Source organism: Ipomoea triloba, chromosome 2 (genome assembly GCF_003576645.1).
Source record: "Ipomoea triloba cultivar NCNSP0323 chromosome 2, ASM357664v1".
In the NCBI taxonomy this organism is placed as follows: domain Eukaryota; kingdom Viridiplantae; phylum Streptophyta; class Magnoliopsida; order Solanales; family Convolvulaceae; genus Ipomoea; species Ipomoea triloba.
The window spans coordinates 21410563-21430559 of record NC_044917.1 but is presented as its reverse complement, the minus strand read 5'-3'; the positions used below and the strand labels follow the sequence as shown (position 1 = coordinate 21430559).

Genomic DNA, 19997 nt, shown 5'->3' with positions numbered 1-19997 from the left:
TATATATATATATATATATATATATATATATATATATATATATATATATATATATATATATATATATATATGGTGGAGGTTGTAGGTGCGGTGATGCGAATTCATACGGTTAAATACGGGGATACGAAGCTAAAACAGGTAAATACGATCTCTTATTATCAAAAGGATCAAGGTCCCGGATTACAATACAAAAAGGGCTCGTAGGGGTCGGCGGGTCGGCAATGGGCTTTCCTACTGTCCGCGCACTCTCCAAGGCTTAGTTTAGAATCCAGCCAAAAGTCCCTCTCTCCCCTCATTAATGCGGTATTTATAAGAAGGGAAAGTGGCGACCTCCGGGGCTCCGGCATGTCGAGCACGTGGCGGCCCCGACAGGACTGCTGTTCATCAATCAAGGTCACGACCGAGCGGATCTGGTCGGACTGTAGGGCCAGTCGGGCCGGATAGCCAACCACCCGAACTGAAGGCAACACTCAGAGTAGCCGACCAGCGTAAGCGAGTATTAACACTATCACGGATGAATCTTAGCCTTAGATCAACTCGTCTTTTTAAAAACAAAGTTGCCATTAATGATCTACAACAATGTGCTTTGGAAGGCATAACAATATACACTGGAAGGCAAAAATGTGCACTGTAAGACACAAAAATATGCAACAATCATTGAAAATACTAAATATAATACATGATCTCCTACACAATTCATAAACTATCACAATATTCAACTAAAATTAGTAAATAGTGATTCATTCAAGATCAAATCTCTTTATATATATATATATATATATATATATATATATATATGAGTTCTCGTGCGGTTGACTTTCTCAGGTGTAGTTGTGCAGTTGCTTAGGTGCGTAATTATCCTTCTTAAGGTGCATGATTTTCCTTCTTTAAGTTTTTAAATGGTGCACCTTCAGTACACAAACTACGCACCTTAAGGACACAAGCGAAGCACTTTAAAAACAAAAATCATGCACCTAAAGTTTTGAAATGACGCTCCTTAAGTTTCAAGACTGACGCACCTTAAGTTTCAAGACTGGCGCACCTTAAGCATACAAATCGCCCACCTTAAGAAGGTAAACCATGCACCTAAAACTTTAGGTTGGCGTACCTTAAGTTTCAACACTGACGCACCTTAAGAACACGAACCATGAACCCCTTAAGAAGAAAAACTATGCACCTTAAGAAAGAAAATCACGCACCTAAGCAACCGCACAATCGCGCCGGAGAAGGCCAACCACACAGGAACCCATATATATATATATATATATATATATATATATATATATATATATAACACCTACGATCTTAAAACTTGAAGGCACAATAATGTGTTCTAGAAGACATAACAATATGTACTAACTACAATGTGCTCTGGAAAGTTCAACAATATTCACTCTAAGGCAAAAAATATTTATTTCGAAGGCACAACATTGTGCTTTAGAAGACATAACATTGTGCTCTGCAAGAAGGAAAAGGAAATGCAAAAATGCATTACCAAACAAAAAATAGTCAACTTATTAACCAAAGCAATGTGCACTAGAAGGAATATCACAATGCTCTGGAAATCACAATATTGTGCTTTGGAAGAAGGGAAAAAATTACTATGTAAGACAAAAAAAAAATTAACTTACACAAATTTACCATAATATCACCGTGTTTTTTTTTTTAAATAAATATCTCCAATTTGGACCATTGGTCATTTGATCTGGACTAAATCTACAGATATAATTAAACCCTATTTTTCAGCTAAAGCAATTGTTTTCAGATCACCTAATTTGTTATATATATATATATATATATATATATATATATATATATATTGTGAACTATATTATTTGTAATTGTTTTATATTATATAATTTTTGGTTATTACTTAGTCTTGTAACAATAACCTGTATGTTAAGAGAGTTCTCAGGTTAGCTATGTTAAGAGGACTCTCCCTTTCTCTCTCTCTTTGTTCAGTTGAGAAAATTCAAACCCGTTAATCTAATCTGGTATCCGAAGTGAAAGGTGGATATTCCTTCCTTTTTTTAATTTTATTAATTTTTTGCCTTCGTCGTTTCTCCTTCCCGAAAATCCAACTACGCAAAATTAAATCCGCCCTTGAATATGGCCGCCAAACCGACCGCAGCGAACACACTCGCCGTCTCCCCTGCAGTTCCTCCGCCGGTGACACCAACCGCCCTCACGGCGGCTCACCATTTCATCTCAGTAAAGCTGACGACGCGGAACTACCTGCATTGGCGCACTCAACTCGTGCCCTTCCTCGACACACACACACACTGTAAAAAGTATACATATCTACACCTTTGATCTTGAGAAATCAAAAGTTAGGACCTTATCATTACTAAACTTTCAAATTTGTAATAATTATAAAATGAATCACGTTCTTAAAAATTTTTAATAATTGTAAAATTGACCTTGCATTTTTTTAACTAAAACCTCTGACCATTGATAAACCTTAATGGATAGCTTGAGATCAGTCATCACTTTTTACAGGAGGACCTTGTTCTCATTTGATCTTGCATGTGTGTGTGTGTGTGTATAGGGAAACAGATTATAGAAAAATTGGTGCTCAGGTGCAAATGTGCAGATGTATTACTCAATATTATCAAGTGCATTTTTTGATATATACAATTGATTTGTGACTCTACAAGTGCACTTTGCAAAGTGCATTGCATAACATATAAAGTGCACGCAAGAAAAATGCATTTGTAAATATCAGAATGTACTTGATAATGTTGTGGAGTACGTTTACTCAAAGTTTGGGGGTGGGTGTTGAATAGACTTGTTAGATTTTGAAAACTTTTTAACTTTTCATTCTAGCAAAACTAAAAGGTAGGTTCAACAACTCGTTGAGTTTGCACAACGGAAATTCTTATTAATCCTTTTTGTTGGTTTGCACGTATTTTGTTCTTGTAAAATTATCAAGGTTTGTTGGCTATAAAGTATGCAAGCGAGTAGTAAATAAGATATATATATATATATATATATATATATATATATATATATATATAGAGAGAGAGAGAGAGAGAGAGAGATCATAAGTCTAAGAAATAAAAATAATTAGGGTCTAAAATTTCTAATTTGTTGGTATCATTAAAATCTACATACAAATGTTCCTAACAAGACACATTACGTGGTTTGCATTGATTGGGTGGAAGGAAAAGAAAAATGGCAAAAAAGATTTATTTTATATGACTAATGACCAATGTCTTAATAAAGAGTTGCGAGTAAAATAAGATCACATGTAATACAACTCTACTAACAATGAGAATAATTATTTGGTACATACTATATATATAATTGGTAAAAAAAAATCTTTAACCTTTTAATTTTAACCTCTCCAATGTTATGCCATTCTACTATAACACTCTACAATGAACAATTTTTATCACAGTATTAAGGAAGAAACTAAAAAACCACGTCAATGTTGTCCGTTATAAAAGCTGAGTATTATCAACAGCGAGCGAGCTTTTAGACCTCTAGGAGGGGCTTCAATTCAATCACACGGAGGCCAACAAATACTCACTCTACAATGAGCAGTTTTAATAACTAACAGCAAATATTCATTCTATCATGAAAACCTTTTATAACTACTGCAAAACTACTGCTGTAAAAACAAATACTGTCTCCTCCACAATTGTAATACTGGAATTTACACTTCTACTCACAATGGTCCATCTAATGCATCAGTAAGGAATAGGGGCTCTACCAAGGCTTCAGATCACCTACAGGGCCGGCGGTCCAGTTCAAGACCTTCTCGCCAGGCTTCAAGTAGACGCTCCTGTCGTGAGGCAACTTCCGAGCAAGTCCATTCAAAATTTGATGGAAAGCGTCCCCTGATTGAGCGGGTTGTGGGAACAACATTGCCTGCTTCATTGAAGGGTTGGCAAGCAATCTCTGCTTCCTCAGTATTTCTTCGGGTCGAATGGAAGTGAGAATCGTATCCAAGTTGGGGACATCCTTCTCCGCTACAAATACTCCAATATCTTCCCATGGGATTGCATCAGCAAAAGGCAACACAATGTCGTCTGCTATGATAACCGGGATGCACCCGAATATTACTGCTTCAACCAATCTTGGACTCCACGGGGCCCATCCAAGTGGGCACAAACAGAAGATAGCTCGCTGCATGTCCTCGTAGTAGGTAGTTGGATGCTCAGTAGAAATGTCGAACAGAGGATTATCCTTAAAGTTCTCCCACACCGCAGCCCGGGCACCTCTGGAAAGTAATAACATGACATGTTAGATAACGAGCTCTGATGTGTTTGGTAACTAGGCAAAACTAAAACCTAGCTTTATGTTGGTGTCTATTTACCCCATCTTTGAAGATTATTACAAAAATTCATTTGTGTTTCCATGAAGGTAATTAAATGCAATGGAAAAGTTAAAACTCTTAATAATCCATTACCAAATAGGTTATAGGTATGGTGAGACAAATACCTTGCATAATAACCACCTTCTGGATCATTACCAACATCATAGAACAGACCTCGAAAGTAAACAAAAATGGATCGTGGAGTTTCTGGAGGGATCAAATGGGTTTGCATTTTCTGTGGCGGAGCATACGGGGGAATAGTGATGGAACCGTCCTTCAAGCAGACATGATTACGCTGTCCAAAAGTTTGAACCAAGGTAGCTCGCTGGAGTAGTCGAAGAATCCCTCTTTCAATAGCTTTTTCCTCCTGCAACCAGAACAACATGATGTGGCAACAACAAATGAATTTTGATATTGTCACGAGTTCGAATCCCAGCCTTCTTGGTATGAGCCGGTCAGCTATGGGCAACCTAGGTTGGTTTACTTTCTTGTGGTTTTTTGTCGGCTAAGATCACAAGGCGGGATTTACCCAGTGCACACCCTTGGGTACTGGCTGCGGGTTTCCCTCGTCACCCCAAAAACAAATGAATTTTGATCATCTAGTAAAGGTTAAAATTTGAGAGTAATATAACAAGATCAATTATAGCAAATAACCTATCTAGATCAGAGAATTTCTCTTGGCTTAATTTTCAAAATTTTTTCGGGTTGTGAAGACCGAAGAGGGCAGTGGAGAAATAGAGAGAGAGGTTTCTTACTTGATAATGAAAACAAGCACCAAAATCATGTGGCACAATGAAGAAGTGATCCGCCCCCTCTGTCCTATTCCAGTAAGGCCAGTTAGAAGCAATAAGTTGTATTGCACTCCTCATCATACGAGGCGACTTGAAGGGTAAAGGAAGTCCATTTGGCGTCAGGTCACAGGTAGTGTACACTGGAGTGTAAAACCAGTCAGCTTCCTCGGGATTAAGGGTTCGGACGGGGCTAGATAAAAGGAACCGGTGCATGTAGATCTCGGCAGCAAACATATGGTTAAGGCATCTTTGATCCTTCTGGAGAATTTTTTTGTTGTATTTGCTTGGAAGCTCATACACAAAAACTTTTAACCTTCCAACTGGATTATCTTCCAAGACATCACCAGCACTACCTGAATTCACAATAAAACTGCAACTAAATGCCCATAGATCGATGACTTCAGAGCAAGAAAAATGTGGACATGCAAGTACGTCCCCGAGTAATCTACAAAACTGTTATACACCATTATATATTTATATTGAACCTTTTGAAAATCTACTCATTCTTTTAATTCTAGGTACCGAATTTAATATTAATTCCTAGTACTTCTGGATGCCCAATTGGAGATTAACTCCATAACAGTTGAGCAGATCCACTAATAAGCCCAAACCCTACAAAATCACCTGAAAACAAAAGATCACCACATTCTCAACCTCTGACATGAGAATTTGAATCCATTGTCTAAGCATTAAATTCTGAATCCGACAAGCTGTTTTATACCGCATCAAATGAGGAAGCACAGAGTCGGCCTTGTGCAAACTAATCACATAAGAAATTGTAGCCCTTTCAGTTCTATCCCTTTGATGCATATTTTCAGCTAATCAAACTCACTTCTCTTTGAATTTTCTCAGGATTTACAAGGAATAAAATTGCGGAAGGAACGCACTCAAATCATTTTTTTTTTTTTGGATGATGAGGGAAACCCCACAACCCTTTTGGGTGTAGGTAAACCCCCGCCTTGTGACTCTAGCCAGCAAAGGATTGTAAAGAAGTAAACCAGCCTAGGTTTCTTATAACTGACCGGCTCAAACTAAGGGAGCAAGGATTCGAACTCATGACTTTGTGGTTACAAATGTGGATCTCTTGCCATCTTGGCTTGGGGTTACCCAACAAATCACATTTTTTGTGCTATAGGATGAAAACCTATACTGTCAGAATAAATTTCAGAATGAAACTAGCTAGCTCCCATTGGCCTACACCAATCATGTCTAACACAGAATAAGCTTGGAAGCATCTAAGCTTGAACTTATCACAAAGATAACAACAGAATTCTCAACATGATCAATATAAAGCTTCAGTTCAAAAGCACCTAAAAAAGCTAAAATGAAACTATGACCACAATCCTCAAACCAGTTTCACAATCACAAGAACCATGTGAATCTCAACTTATATTTCTCAATAAAAAGAAATCCAAAAGGTCCCAAACTTAAAGGCAAATCACCAAAAAAAACCCTAGCTTTCAATGATGATGCTCAGATGGCCTAGAAGTTATTAGACAAGACAACACCAAATGAAGCAAGAGAATTGAAGCCCAAACACTCATGAAACCCAGATAATCAAAATATCCAAGTAAAATGTAACAAAAGAAGGAAGAAAATCGAAGTCTTTACCTTCTATTCTCTCTGTATGACGACTACTATGAAACTTGAAAGCTCCAATTTCAAATGCAGGAGCAAGACAAAGAAGCAAAACAAATCCCAATCTGAAATTCCTCATTCTCAACCCAAGACTATGGGAAAAGGCAATCAGTACTGATTGTCTCCAGAAAGAAATAAAGATCAGAGCTTTAAAGGTTTTCTCTACAAAAGAACAAAGAGGAAGAGCTGAGAATTGAGATTAACAAAGGGGGAGAAGAAATTGTTGGAATGTCATTAGACTGGGTAGTTGTGTCAAAGACTTTTCTTGAAAAGTTGGGATTTATTTGCTAAGACAGCTCAAGAGAAGGGAAGAAAATGAAATCTTGGCGAATCCCAGTGGGGATTGGGTGAAAATTGGTTCTGTTTCTTTATTTTACTATAATATTCTTATTATTATTTGAGAAATTGCTTCCAGAAACAGAGTAGAAGAAGTCTGGTTTGGTATAGCAATAGTGGTTTGGCTGTCAATTTCAGAAGCACATCTGTACTTGGCATAAATTATTTTAGAAAGTGCATATTCTCTATTATTGATTTAAAAGGAATCTAAAATCTGATTAGGGGAGCAAATTACTAATTAATATGGTTTTGGTGGATGCCAAGGATTAGCTGTTGTGAGAAGGTTTTTTTTTTTTTTTTTTTTTTTTTTTTTTTTTGGGTTTGGTAGAAGTCAATTCAATCAAATATCTATTTTGGGCTATTTGAAACCTTGGAAAATATACTTTTAGAGAAAGATACATTTTTAAAAAATATTTTTAATTTGTGATATTTGGTTAAAAATCATAAAATCTTCTTTTTCTATTTTGTTGAAAATTGTATCAATTATTCCATCTGTCCTATTTTGTTTATCATGTTTACTATTTATTGGTAAAACTAAGAGTGTGTTTGGTTCTTGGTAATGGTAATTAGTTTTTGTGAAATTATTTTGCATGTTTGGTAGTATGGTGAAATTGGAATGATTATTGTTTGGTTGTGTATTTTTTTTTTTTTTTTGAAACTAAGAGTGTGTTTGGTTCATGGTAATGGAATGATTATTATTTTTGGTTGTGTATTCATTATCAAAAGATTTAAAAAGAGATATAATTTCATTAGTTATATTCTCTATATTTTATACAATGCAAAGATTCCTTTCCTTCAAATTTATTAATTAATTATATTCACTACATTTTTTATTGTTTTCTTTTTACACTACCTTGTAATTAAGTATCAAAGTTAGAGTTAATTTCATTTTTGGTCCTAGATTTATAGGCGGCAGTCCACTTTTAGTCATTTTTTATTAGAACATCCACTTTTGGTCCTAGTATTATTGTGACATGACTATTTTTGGTCATTTATCAACAAAACAGTTTAAATATCGTTAAATACAATGACATTTCGGTCTTCAATTATGGATGTTTTTTTAAAAAATAAACATAAAAATATAGCGGTTCAACAACTTTGTATAAAAAAGATTGAAATGTCTTTGTATTTAACGATTTTGTTGATGGATGACTAAAAATGATCATGCCACAATAATACTAGGACCAAATGAGGATGTTTTAATAAAAAAAGACTAAAAGTGAATTGTCACCTATAAATCTAAGACCAAAAATGGAATTAACTCATCAAAGTTATACTACAAAATAATGCTATATATTTATTTACCAAGTATTATGTTAATAACATGGAAATTTTTTTTAAAAAAAATAGTTTGAAACCAATCATATTAACTACTTAGAGAGGATTTGTTGACAAAGAAGATATTTAAATAACCCAATAAATTGATTTAAAATTTATTATTAAAAATGTCAATGTAGGGAAATAGAACATTGTGACATGATGCATTGAAAAAATGTTGAGACTACAGAATTGCTAGAATCAATCTTTTAAATTCAGAAAAAGAAGAAATTTCAAAAATAGCTACTGTTGTAGCGTTCATTAATCTTGTATGGAAAATACTTATTGTACATTATTTAAATATATTAGAACTAATATAAATTTACAATTCATTTCATTTTCTACAATCAACCTACTTGGATTAAAGACAAAATCAGCATCAATCTTGACGACAAAAATAATTGGTATATAGGATGTAGCCACTATTTAAAAATGTTTATGTACAAAGTGACAAACTATTTAACTGCATGCATTGTGATGAAAAGGTAGCCGTAGGTAGTCTAAGATTAGTATCAAATCAACAAAAAAAATTACAGAAAAAAAAAACGCACACACACAAAATTAGGGGTGAGCAAACGGTCGGTCGGTTATGTGTCACCGACCGAATAACCGAAAAACAAACTTAAATTTTTGACATCCATAACAGACCGAAACCGACTGAAGGTAAATATATAACCGCAGAAAAAACCAACAATACACAAAGTATTCAAATAAATTCAACAATTAATTGTCATATCAGTATCCAGACTCCAAAAATACCAATTACCAATAACTCAATGTTTAATTAAAACAAAAGATGGAGTGCCAACAAAAAAGCAAGTAAACAACCTCAAATTCTACATAACTAGTTAACTACTAGAAACCATTCATAGTAAAGAATTGTTCATGAACAGTTGTACAAGTATACAAGTATCTGTTAATCATGGCAGAAAATTTTCAAAACTCCCACATCAAAGATCAACCCTTTCACACTGCCCAACTCACCCAATCCAAAAATTACTCATAACCATTATTCCATTAACCAAACACTCTTTTAGAAACTACAGAACTCTAATACTGTGACACCCCTAAATTTTCACGCTGAGATAGGCATAAACTTAATCATAAAAATTAGCAAATCTCAAAACTAACAACAGAATAAAGCGGAAGCATACTAGTACTCAAAGGGTGTCATGCCACATCCAGGTAAATCTGAACCTAGATGCACAAGCTAAGAATCCACAATACTAATCCATCAAGTAAACATAACTGAAATAGTCTATACATAATCATAGTCTGAGGCACATAGGCCTGAAAAACGTCTAAACAGATCCAATAGATCACTAGACTAAGCATAAGGTGAGGTAGACCTATCACTAGCGCTCTCGCGGCTCAGTCTACTCCATACCTGGAAAACAGTTATGAAAACATTAGCAAAGAAATGCTAAGTAATCAACCACTCACACTTGTGAGAAATACATAGTATAGCATAGGTTGTAAATAGGTTTACACACGTATAGAATATACGCACCAACGAAATTGTTCTTTGTTTTAAATCAGATGACTCAACAACAACAAGCTGAATGAATCACAAACCAAAGACACTTCGAAATGAATCCAATATCAAGGAACGAATTCATAACACAATAGTTCTATAACAAGATACCAACTGAGTCATAACTTCAACAGAATACCCACAAGTGAAACCAACCAAACACAATCTCACATCACTCTCTTAGAGTGACCCCAAACCACAATACAAAGGATAAAGTCCAAACCACAAACACCAAACCATCATACCAACCATCATACCGAACCACCATACCAATGTCACAACACAGAGGCACAAAGCCCAACCACAGAGGCACGAAGCCCAACCACAGAGGCACAGAGCCCAACCACATAGGCATACAATGCCCAAACACAGAGGCACAAAGCCCAACCACAGAGGCATACAATGCCCAAACACAGAGGCACGTAATGCCCAAACAATTCCTCTCATAATACCAACCACAAGTAAAGCCACAACTCCATCAACCACTTCCCAAGGATATTAAAGATTCAATAAGCCAAAGGAATGCTCATAAGGACTCGAGGTCTCCACATACCAAATTCAGATTCATTCCCAAAGGAATTACTCAAACCAACAATGCTCAACTCAGAATATGAACACATGACATACTCAGGATAATGACCAAAGAATCAATCCAACAATACTAGCTCAATAAGTCAAGATAAGTGACCAACGATCAAGAATAATTACTCAACAATCAAGGTAGAATACTCAACAATAAGTTCAGGACATATTCCAAAATAAAATATGAAACAACAGAGTCAATAGACCATAAAACAATTACTGGAACAGACCAGAAAATGAACTGAAGGAAAACATTGGCGAAACACCACGTACCGCCACCACCTTCCGCCCCAACTGACAGAACACCTCGGTGGAGTCCTCTGGTCCGCCGCACTCTTCCTGACGAAGAGGCGGACTCCCACGGCGAAACAACACCCTCCGCCACCTCCTTCTGTCAAAAACATGCGGGGCTCTCGGACGGGACACATTATACCGCCCAAGTGCATCGCAAGTGCAAACCCAACCCAAATTCCAGAATACACGATACTCATTTCCAGAATACGAAATATGATCAGATTACACATCTCAGAGGTCAATAATACATGAAATCCATAACAATAAATACTCATATTCATCAAGATGCAAGGATAATGAACACAAGTCCATAGATCCACAATGTAGGTTCACAACCCAACAAATCAAAAGCTAAACCCCAAGAAATTCCACAGGATTCCACAACACCAAATAATATTCATATATTCACGAGTGAAAGTAGGTTTTAGTGTAACATGGAAGATTACCTCTTGAAGCTTTAACAATCCAAACGCAATCACCAACTCTAGGCTCGACTCAAAAGCAAGTCCACAATTATGAACCTGAGAATTAATTGAGTCTAATACCATCACTAATGGCTACTAATAATAATGATATTAATAATCCTAATTGTCCCATTATAACCATCACCCGAGGTCTATAATTAATCACTAATCGAACCATAATCATCCTTAGGCATTAATAAGGATCAATATTACCTAAGCTACAATAATATGATGATCATCATTCATAATGAGCCCATTATTTATCAATCCTAATCTGTCATTACTAACCCATATGAGAATTAGTCAACACCTATAATGGACAACCAATGATCTGGTAATCATCTCCCTAGCCAATATAATCAACTAGTTAGGCTTAGATTACAAGGACTAATTATCATAATCACCTATTAATCATAATCCATTAATTAATTAACTAATTAATCAAACTAACTAAGCTTATAAATAATAATAACGCTTAACAGCCTAAGCTTACCTCTAATTACTACTCTGCTTCGCCGAGAGAGGAACAAGGTCCGCCGGAGAGAAGCTGTCGTCCACTCGATGCCGGAGGAGAGAACGAGGAGCCACCGTCTGATCCTATCGCCGCCGCTGGCCGAACGGAAAATGGCACACCGCCGAAGCTGGAGTGCAACGTTGCGTGTTGTCTAGTAATGTTGCGTGTCCCACTTCTACAATGTGGTTCCCTTTTTATATTCTGGAGTGCAACGACTCTTTGTAACATATGCTTCCTCTTCAATGTGTACTAAGTGGCCTCTTCAATGTGTTAGTAAGTGGATGATAATACCGAGGAGCCGTTGGAGTGGCTCCTCCTCTTTAATGCGTAACGGCATGTTTGACTTCCTCACATGCCCATTCGTTGCCTTCGGGTCCTGCATATGATTCCGGGTCGGGTACCTACCCAATTACCCTGTCACCAGGCCCCCACTCCCTAGCTAGCGAGAGTGGCCGAGGTAGTTTGGGAGTAATAATTTGGTACTAGGCAAAAATCTATTGCATAGGATCCCAAAAGGAAATTCCTTCGATTTGTGAAATATTTCCTAATCTTCAAAGTAGTTGCCATGATTCTCCTTCCTTTTATAAGCCTCCCTTTTTGTGTACAAAACTCTCCCGGATTAGGTTGTTTCACTGCTCCTTCAGTCCTGCCCCAATACTTTTGACTTGGTACGACTTTGTATTATTATATTTTTTTTTCGTTTGGCTTGCGCCTCGACATTGAGTCGAGGCCTTGCACCTCGGCCTAGTGCCGAGGCCTTGCGCTGGTGAGGGTGATGATTGATTTTTTTTTTTTTAGGATTCATGGATCTAAAGAAAACAGGCACAGAGATGAAGAAACGACGCTCAAGACGCTTGATGGAGCTGGCCCGACTCGAAATGCGGAGAAATAGGAAGGCGATGCTAGGTGGTTAGAACACCCGTTTGGTAAGTGGGAGGTCTTGAGTTCATCTCTCAATGAAAGCACCATCCTCATCCACGGCGTCGCCTCCTCATCTACGGCGACGCCTCCTCATCAAGTGGCGCCACCTCCACAAGTGGCGTCGCCTCCTCAAGCCGTGTTGCCTCCTCATTCACAACGTCTGCCTCCTCATTCACGACGTCGCCTCTTCATCCACGGCGTCTGTTTCCTCATCCATGACATCGCCTCCTCATCCACGGCGTCGCCTCTTCATGCGGCGTCCTCCTCATCAAGTGGCGTCGCCTCCTCAAGCTGTGTCGCCTCCTCATCCACGGCGTCCGCCTCCTCATCCACGGCTACGCCTCCCCATCAAGTGGCGTCGCCTCCTCATCCACGATGTCGCCTCCTCAAGCCGCGTCGCCTCCTCAAGTTGCATCGCCTCCTCATCCACGGCGTCCGCCTCCTCATCCACGACGTCGCCTCTTTATCCACGGCGTCGCCTCCTCAAGCGGCGTCCTCCTCATCAAGTGGCGTTGCTTTCTCAATGGCGTCGCCTCCTCATCCACGGCGTCCGCCTCTTCATCCACGACGTCACCTCCTCATCCACGGCGTCGCTTCCTCAAGTGGCGTCCTCCTCATTAAGTGGCGTCGCCTCCTCAAGCGTGTCCGCCTCCTCAAGTGGCGTCCACAATTTTTCAGTGTACCTAGTGGTCATGGTCCGTCGTGACTAATTCCGTAAAAATAAAATAAAATAAAATAAACTCTATTCCCTTAGGGTCGGTACGAGATCCGATCTCGCTAGCTACCTGACGGGAGGGTGTTTCCAAGGTAAAGCTTAAGGCTTTGTTACGAAAACACCACACTCTATTCCCTTAGCCCCGGCACGAGATCCGATCTCGCTAGCTACCTGACGGGAGGGTGTTTTTTGGGTAAAGCTTAAGGCTTTGTTGCGAAAACACCACACTCTATTTTCTTAGGGCCGGCACGAGATCCGATCTTGCTAGCTACCTGACGGGAGAGTATTTTTCTAGGTCAAGCCAAAGGCTTGGTTTCAAAAACACCACACTCTAGTCCCTTAGGGTCGGCACGGGATCTGATCTCGCTAGCTACTTGACGGGAGAGCGGACCTTCGACCGGGCCTACAGCCGGTTGAAGTGAGCTTGCACACAAAATGCCAAAAAAAAAAATTGGAACTGGGTCGAAGCCATGCCTCGGTCAAGCCTCGTCCACAATTGGCCGAGGCGTGGCCGAGGCATAGCCTCGACCCAGTTCCATTTTTTTTTTGGCGTTTTGTGTTTGGCCGAGGCACGGCCTCGGCCACTCTTGTCTGAGGCCCGACCTCGGCCACTCTTTGCCGAGGCGTGGCCTCGACCACTTTTGGCCAAGGCGTGGCCTCGGCCACTTTTTGTCAAGGCCCTGTCTTGGCCTCCGCGTTGGCCTTTAAAAAAACTCCGTATTCATCTCATTTTGGACTATTACTACTCCCTAGTTGACTCGACTACGCTCGCAAACTGGGAGTAGGGGGGCTGGTGATAGGTTAATTGGGCAAGTAGCACCCGACCCGAATCACAAGCAGGCAAGTGGACTCAAGAGTCAAACGATCACCCGTTACACTTGAGGAGAGGAGTTATTATCAACAGCTCCACTACCATTGAAAGCTCACCATCATTGAACAACCGTTACAAGTCACAAAGTGTTGTTGTACCTCAAGTATAAGAGGAGCCCTATTGTAGTGGAGAGGGGGACTTTGTTTCTTACACACAACACCATTGTCCTCAAACACTATTGTACTAGAACTGTTCTAATTACTTACTCATTGTATTGCTCATTATACTCAGATCAATAATACAAAATACATACCGGTAACAATACTTACCGTTAGTTGCGTTGTATATGGATTGTGCTACTTTGAGTGGTAATCTTATGGCTACTTCAGATATTCTTTTTTATATTGGAATTACCACGGAAGAATGTGAATGTGTTCATTTGGTTCTTGTTCAGTTTCTTATGTTCCTAAAACAGGGAATGTTTTAGCTCATTCTTTAGCAAGAGCTTATATGTCCTCTTTGCAAGATGATGTTTTGTTTTGGGACGTTGTTCCCTAACTCTATTTTTAAGCTTTTAATATAAATCATTTTTCCTTTAAAAAATAGATTTATATTATATATTTCAGTTTTAACCAAACATAAAAAAAATTTAATATTTCTTAAGAATTAAGATAATCTGACATTGTACTCAAAAAAAAAAAAAAGATAATCTGACATTTTCAACTTGTATGCCGCTTTCTCACAGATTTACAGTTGCAGTTTGCGTATACAAATATTTTTTTTAAAGGTAAACGGAAAACAGCGTGTCGGTTAATTAATTCGGGAAAATTTGTTGGATTTTCGTTTCCGTAGAATTCAAATTCCGTTGCTATACCACTCCGGTGACCGCCGTCGATCGCCTCGCGCAGTCTGTACCACCACCGTCAGCCGATCACCACCTCTGCAGCTTAGGTTCGTCTTCTCCCTCTAGATTAGACGCGGAATGCAGATGTGAGATGTGTATACACTGTCATACTGCATATATATATTATACAAATACACGTTATTTTAGGCTTGAATATGCTTTATCAATTGATTTGGCTTATTGAACTAAGATCGGCATATGATATGAAGATGCCTAACCTGGTTTGATGCTTGCTTGATTTATCTGATTTTGTTACCTTAAGAAATCCGATTTTTGTTATTGTTCGATTAAGGGGTTGCCAAACAGGCCTAGGCACCCTTGCGGAAAATTGGATGTGGTGAAATGCTAGGGTTTTTTGTTTTTTTATTTTTTTAAAATTTGAACTCAAATGGTTAGTCTCTGTAAGTCTTGAGATCTAGGGGATGATATAGAAAGATACTCTGTAGATTCTTTCACAGATTTTGTACAATGCTAAATGCAAAGATACTTGACTTGTTAGTTTACAATTGGTATTGGAATTAGTTTATCCCATCATCAGCTGACTAGAGTGGAAGCATAGCTGTAGGATTGGCTGCTAGCTGCAATTGCTTATTAAAATCCCATTATTTCATTGTTGAAATTTGTGGTGAATGGGTTTGATAATTCTTATTTGGATAATTGGATCTGTTCAAAGCCTTTGCTTTTTTTTTTTTGAGAAAATCAAAGCCTTTGCTTAATTGTACTTTGTTGAATTTTCTGTAGATGATCTATCAAGTTTTCTTAGTCATCATTTTCTTCATATATATCTCTCTGTAGCTTCTTTATAGTTATTCTGCATTATATCTCTCAATTTTTTATCAGGCAAAGATGAATCTGATTTCAATATCAGGTTCCTTGCATAGAGTTTAGTGAATTATGCAAATAAATAAATATCTGAAGCACATTTGTGAACTTAAATAAAATGAAATGTACTTATTTCTGTGTTAAGCTTTTGGATCTTGCTAGTCATAGAACACATTCTGTTATAATCGGATTAGGTTTCCAATTAACAAATGCTGATGATAAATATTTTTTTCAAGAAATTATGGAGGATAAGGATGTAAATTCCTCTTAAAATTTTGGTTATTTACTTACAACAAGTTTGGGTTTCTAGGATTGAATTTTAAGCAGTTATTTAATATGGAGTAATAGGATTTAAAGCATTAGTTGAATGGTTGATAAACTGGCTCTATGTGGGTAAGATTTTATGTTTTTAATTCTCATTGGGTAGGAGAAACTTTTCCTACATCAAATTAGTTCTTATCTTACATTTGGATTTGCAGCCAGGAGGAAACTAATGGATGCTCTTGTTTTTGTTCTTTTCAGAATTGAAGGAAGTCCTCTTGGAAAGTTGAAATATGGTGAGATGGATTTGAAATTAGAGGAATGATAATGTTGCTATAAATATACTGAGTAATATTAGCTGATATTTGTATTCTTGTCCTTTCAGTCAGCACTCTTCAACTTCCATTCTTTCCTTACAGTTGTGCTATTAGGGATCTGTACATGCACTTATGTGAAGATGCATTTTCCAGCACTTCTTGAACAGAGAACTGGGTATGTCTTCAAATGTTATACAAAAAAAATGGGCATCTTCAAATTAACTTTTTTTGTCAGGGTTGTAGGCATGCGGCAGTATCATTACAATTGATATTTCTTATGTAATTCCTCTTGCTCAGCGAAAGTTGTTCATTCTCATATGTTTGCTGCTACTCTTTTTATTTATTTGTTTATTATTATTATTTTTCTCAATCTTATGTCTCAGTTGTATCTCTATCAAAAAAAAAAAAGTCTTAGTTGCATCTGATTAGAATTAAAATATGACAGGTTTCGAGGATTCTTTTGGAAAGCAGCCAGGATAGGTAAGAGTTTATGCTTGTGTCTTCATCATGCTGCTGAAAAAAAAATGCCAAGATTTAAATAAAGGGAAAAAACACTTTTGACCCCTGAATTGTTTCACTTTTGAAAATTTGGTCCTTGTAAATTAATTTAAACAAATTTAGCCCCTCATTGTTCAAAATGTTGCACTTTTAGCCCCTAGTGTTATATAATTGTCAAACTTCATTAACATATGTGGTTATTTTTATTATTTAGAATTAATATTCGCTATTAAAAATAATATTCCCATGGAGAGAGTGAAACTTTAACCATTGATATTGATTCTAAATGACAAAATTAATCTCATAAAAAAGAGTTTGTTAACGGAATTTGATAATTATATAACAAGGACTAGAAGTGCAGCATAATCAACAATTAAGGGACTAAATATGTTCAAATCAATTAACAGTGACCAAATTTTCAAAAGTGAAATAATTCAGGGACCAAAAGTGTTGTTAAAGGTGTATGTGTATCTGGCTCACCCATGCTGTTGTGTTATAGACATAAAATGGAAGAGAACTAAACAGAAGTAGGTACAAGTGCTGAAATCTGGATCTTGACTTAAAGCTCAGACTTATTTCTTAAGTTACATAGGCGAGATGAATAGGTGAACTTTGGGAATGATATTGGACAATGCTAAAGTTTACCAACCAAAATCTTGATGTCTGTTTGTTAGAATTATAAAGAACAAAATAATTTACTGCCGGTGGTAATTAACTATCCATTGGTTTGAAGCAATAACCTCTGTGAATTACATTACTTCAAAGCAATGTGACATTTTGTTTCTTAGTAATTCCCATCCAATGATCTGTTTTGTGTGATAGGTGAGCGCCTAAGTCCTTGGGTGGCAGTGGGATGCTTGACGATGGGTGTTTCAATAATCTTCTTTTGACAGAGCTGTTTAAATTGTTTCTTTTAGTATTACATGTCCCTCCTCCTCCCCTCACCAAAGAGGTCAAGCTCAGGGTTTCTTATGACTACATCTGCTGCCTGTGATGACTCCATGAATGTTGGAAGCGATCTTCTAAAAGTTTTCTATTATGAATTCACAGAGTTGACACGTTTGCAATGGTTTTATATTTCGGAAGTGCCCTTTTAACTGTTTTCAATTTTGACTTTGAAATGAAGAACTTTGAAACTTTTTCAATTTTGACAACTGAAAAGAATTGACTAGTTGAGTAATTCATTAATGTCAGGACTGCTAGTCGTTTGGCTCAAAAAAAGAAAAAAGTCATTGTCTATCCATTAAATATGGAATTTTAATACACACGCATATATATCCATTATATATTTTTATATAGTTATTTATTTTTATTTTAATGAATTAATTAATTTATTTATTAATTATTTATTTATTTTGATTCTAATTCTTATTTACTACTTAGTAAAACAAAACTCATTCTACTTAAATTAATTACTATTAGTCTATTACCAAAGTTTTGATTGACCAAACACATCCTTAGTGACAAAATATTACCAAATAATACCAAATATTTGATTCACAAACAAGAGAATTCTTTCCTTTTTTTTTTGTTGTTGAATTACCGCGGTATGTAGTAGATGATTCACAGAATTATGGACTAAAATAATAGCAGTCAGATTGAAGATGATGTCGCCACCCTGAGCTTTCAAAAGCATCCAAAATATATAATATTTTAGGGTGCTAAATGACAAAAATAATTCTCTTAGGACTAAATTTAAAAATGTCCCCAAAGCCAATGGATCTCTGCTCGAATTAACTCATTGGGAAAATATTTTTTAAAAAAATTGATGAGACAAAAATACCATTGCCTGAGATAAGGTTTAAGTCATCGGAAGGATCAGCTGAACCGCGCCAATAACGTTATCCTACCAAGGTTTTTGGATCAAGTGCCTCTTTCTTTGGTACTAAATAAGAATTAGAATCAAAATAAATATTAATTAATTAATAATTATATAAAAATATATATTACGTATATATACACACACACGTGTGTGTGTGTGTGTGTGTGTATATATATATATATATATATATATATATATATATAACATATCATGTGCAAAAGAAGCCTTAGGTATAAGAAAAAAAAGCCTTAGGTATAAGAAAAAAGGTTTAATTTCATCCATTGGTTCAGTCCAAATCAACGATTAGAATGAAGCAATTAAAAAAAAAAAACAACAAAAAACAAAAAACGCCGTGGCATTATGAAAAATTTGTGTAAGTTAATTTTTTTTTTGTCTTTCAGAACATTTTTTCCCTTCTTGCATTAGTATATTGTTATGCCTTCCAGAGCACAATGTTGTTTCTTTCAAAACACAACGATATGCCTTCTAGTGCACATTGCTTTGGCTAATAAGTTAAAAAAAAAAATTTTCTTTCAGTGTATTTTTTGCATTTCTTTTCATTATTGCAGAGCACAATGTTATGTCTTTCAAAGCATAATGTTGTGCCTTCGAAGGACATATTGTTTTGACTTAGAGTGCATATTGTTGAGCCTTCCAGAACACATTGTTGTTCCTTGTAATGCACATTATTGTGCCTTCAAAAACTTTTAGATCTGTTATATATATATATATATATATATATATATGAATATTGTGATCGTTTATGATTTGTGTATTAAAAATAACTTTAGGTAAACCTCATTAATTGAACCAGACACATAAAATGAGACGAAGGGAGTATATTATAATAATACACGCGCGCGCGCACACACACATATATATCTAAAAATGGGGTGGGAGGGAGGGAGGGGGGGCAACGGGTAGCTCCGCCCCTGGGGTGTCCTTCCAATGGATGTAAAAAAAAATGGCAATTTTTTTTAAAATATGAGTTGATCTAAGGTTGAGATTCATCCGCATCACCACACTTGCGACTTTTACCACACCAAAGCCTAAGCATAATATATATATATATATATATATATATATATATATATATATATATATATATATATATATATATATATATATATATATA

The 19997-nt window shown here is 36.6% G+C and overlaps 2 protein-coding genes across 2 annotated transcripts; one reads left to right on the top strand and one right to left on the bottom strand.

Annotated features, from left to right (window-relative positions):
- Window positions 1-3415: 3415 nt before the first annotated feature.
- Window positions 3416-7144, bottom strand: LOC116011298 (probable beta-1,4-xylosyltransferase IRX10L). Its single transcript, XM_031250851.1, has 4 exons — window positions 6724-7144; window positions 5077-5465; window positions 4447-4688; window positions 3416-4225 (listed from the first exon to the last, which is right to left on the bottom strand). Exons 1-4 carry the CDS (start codon window positions 6827-6829, stop codon window positions 3712-3714), a joined length of 1251 nt encoding a protein of 416 aa, XP_031106711.1. The 5' UTR covers window positions 6830-7144; the 3' UTR covers window positions 3416-3711.
- A 7911-nt stretch (window positions 7145-15055) lies between these two features.
- Window positions 15056-18305, top strand: LOC116010907 (protein kish; the record flags this gene model as incomplete). The annotated part of the gene is made up of 5 exons (XM_031250401.1): window positions 15056-15189; window positions 16487-16521; window positions 16645-16717; window positions 16988-17022; window positions 17863-18305. Coding segments are annotated over 5 exons (345 nt in total), but the record flags the coding sequence as incomplete, so codon positions are not given.
- Between the last annotated feature and the right edge of the window lie 1692 nt (window positions 18306-19997).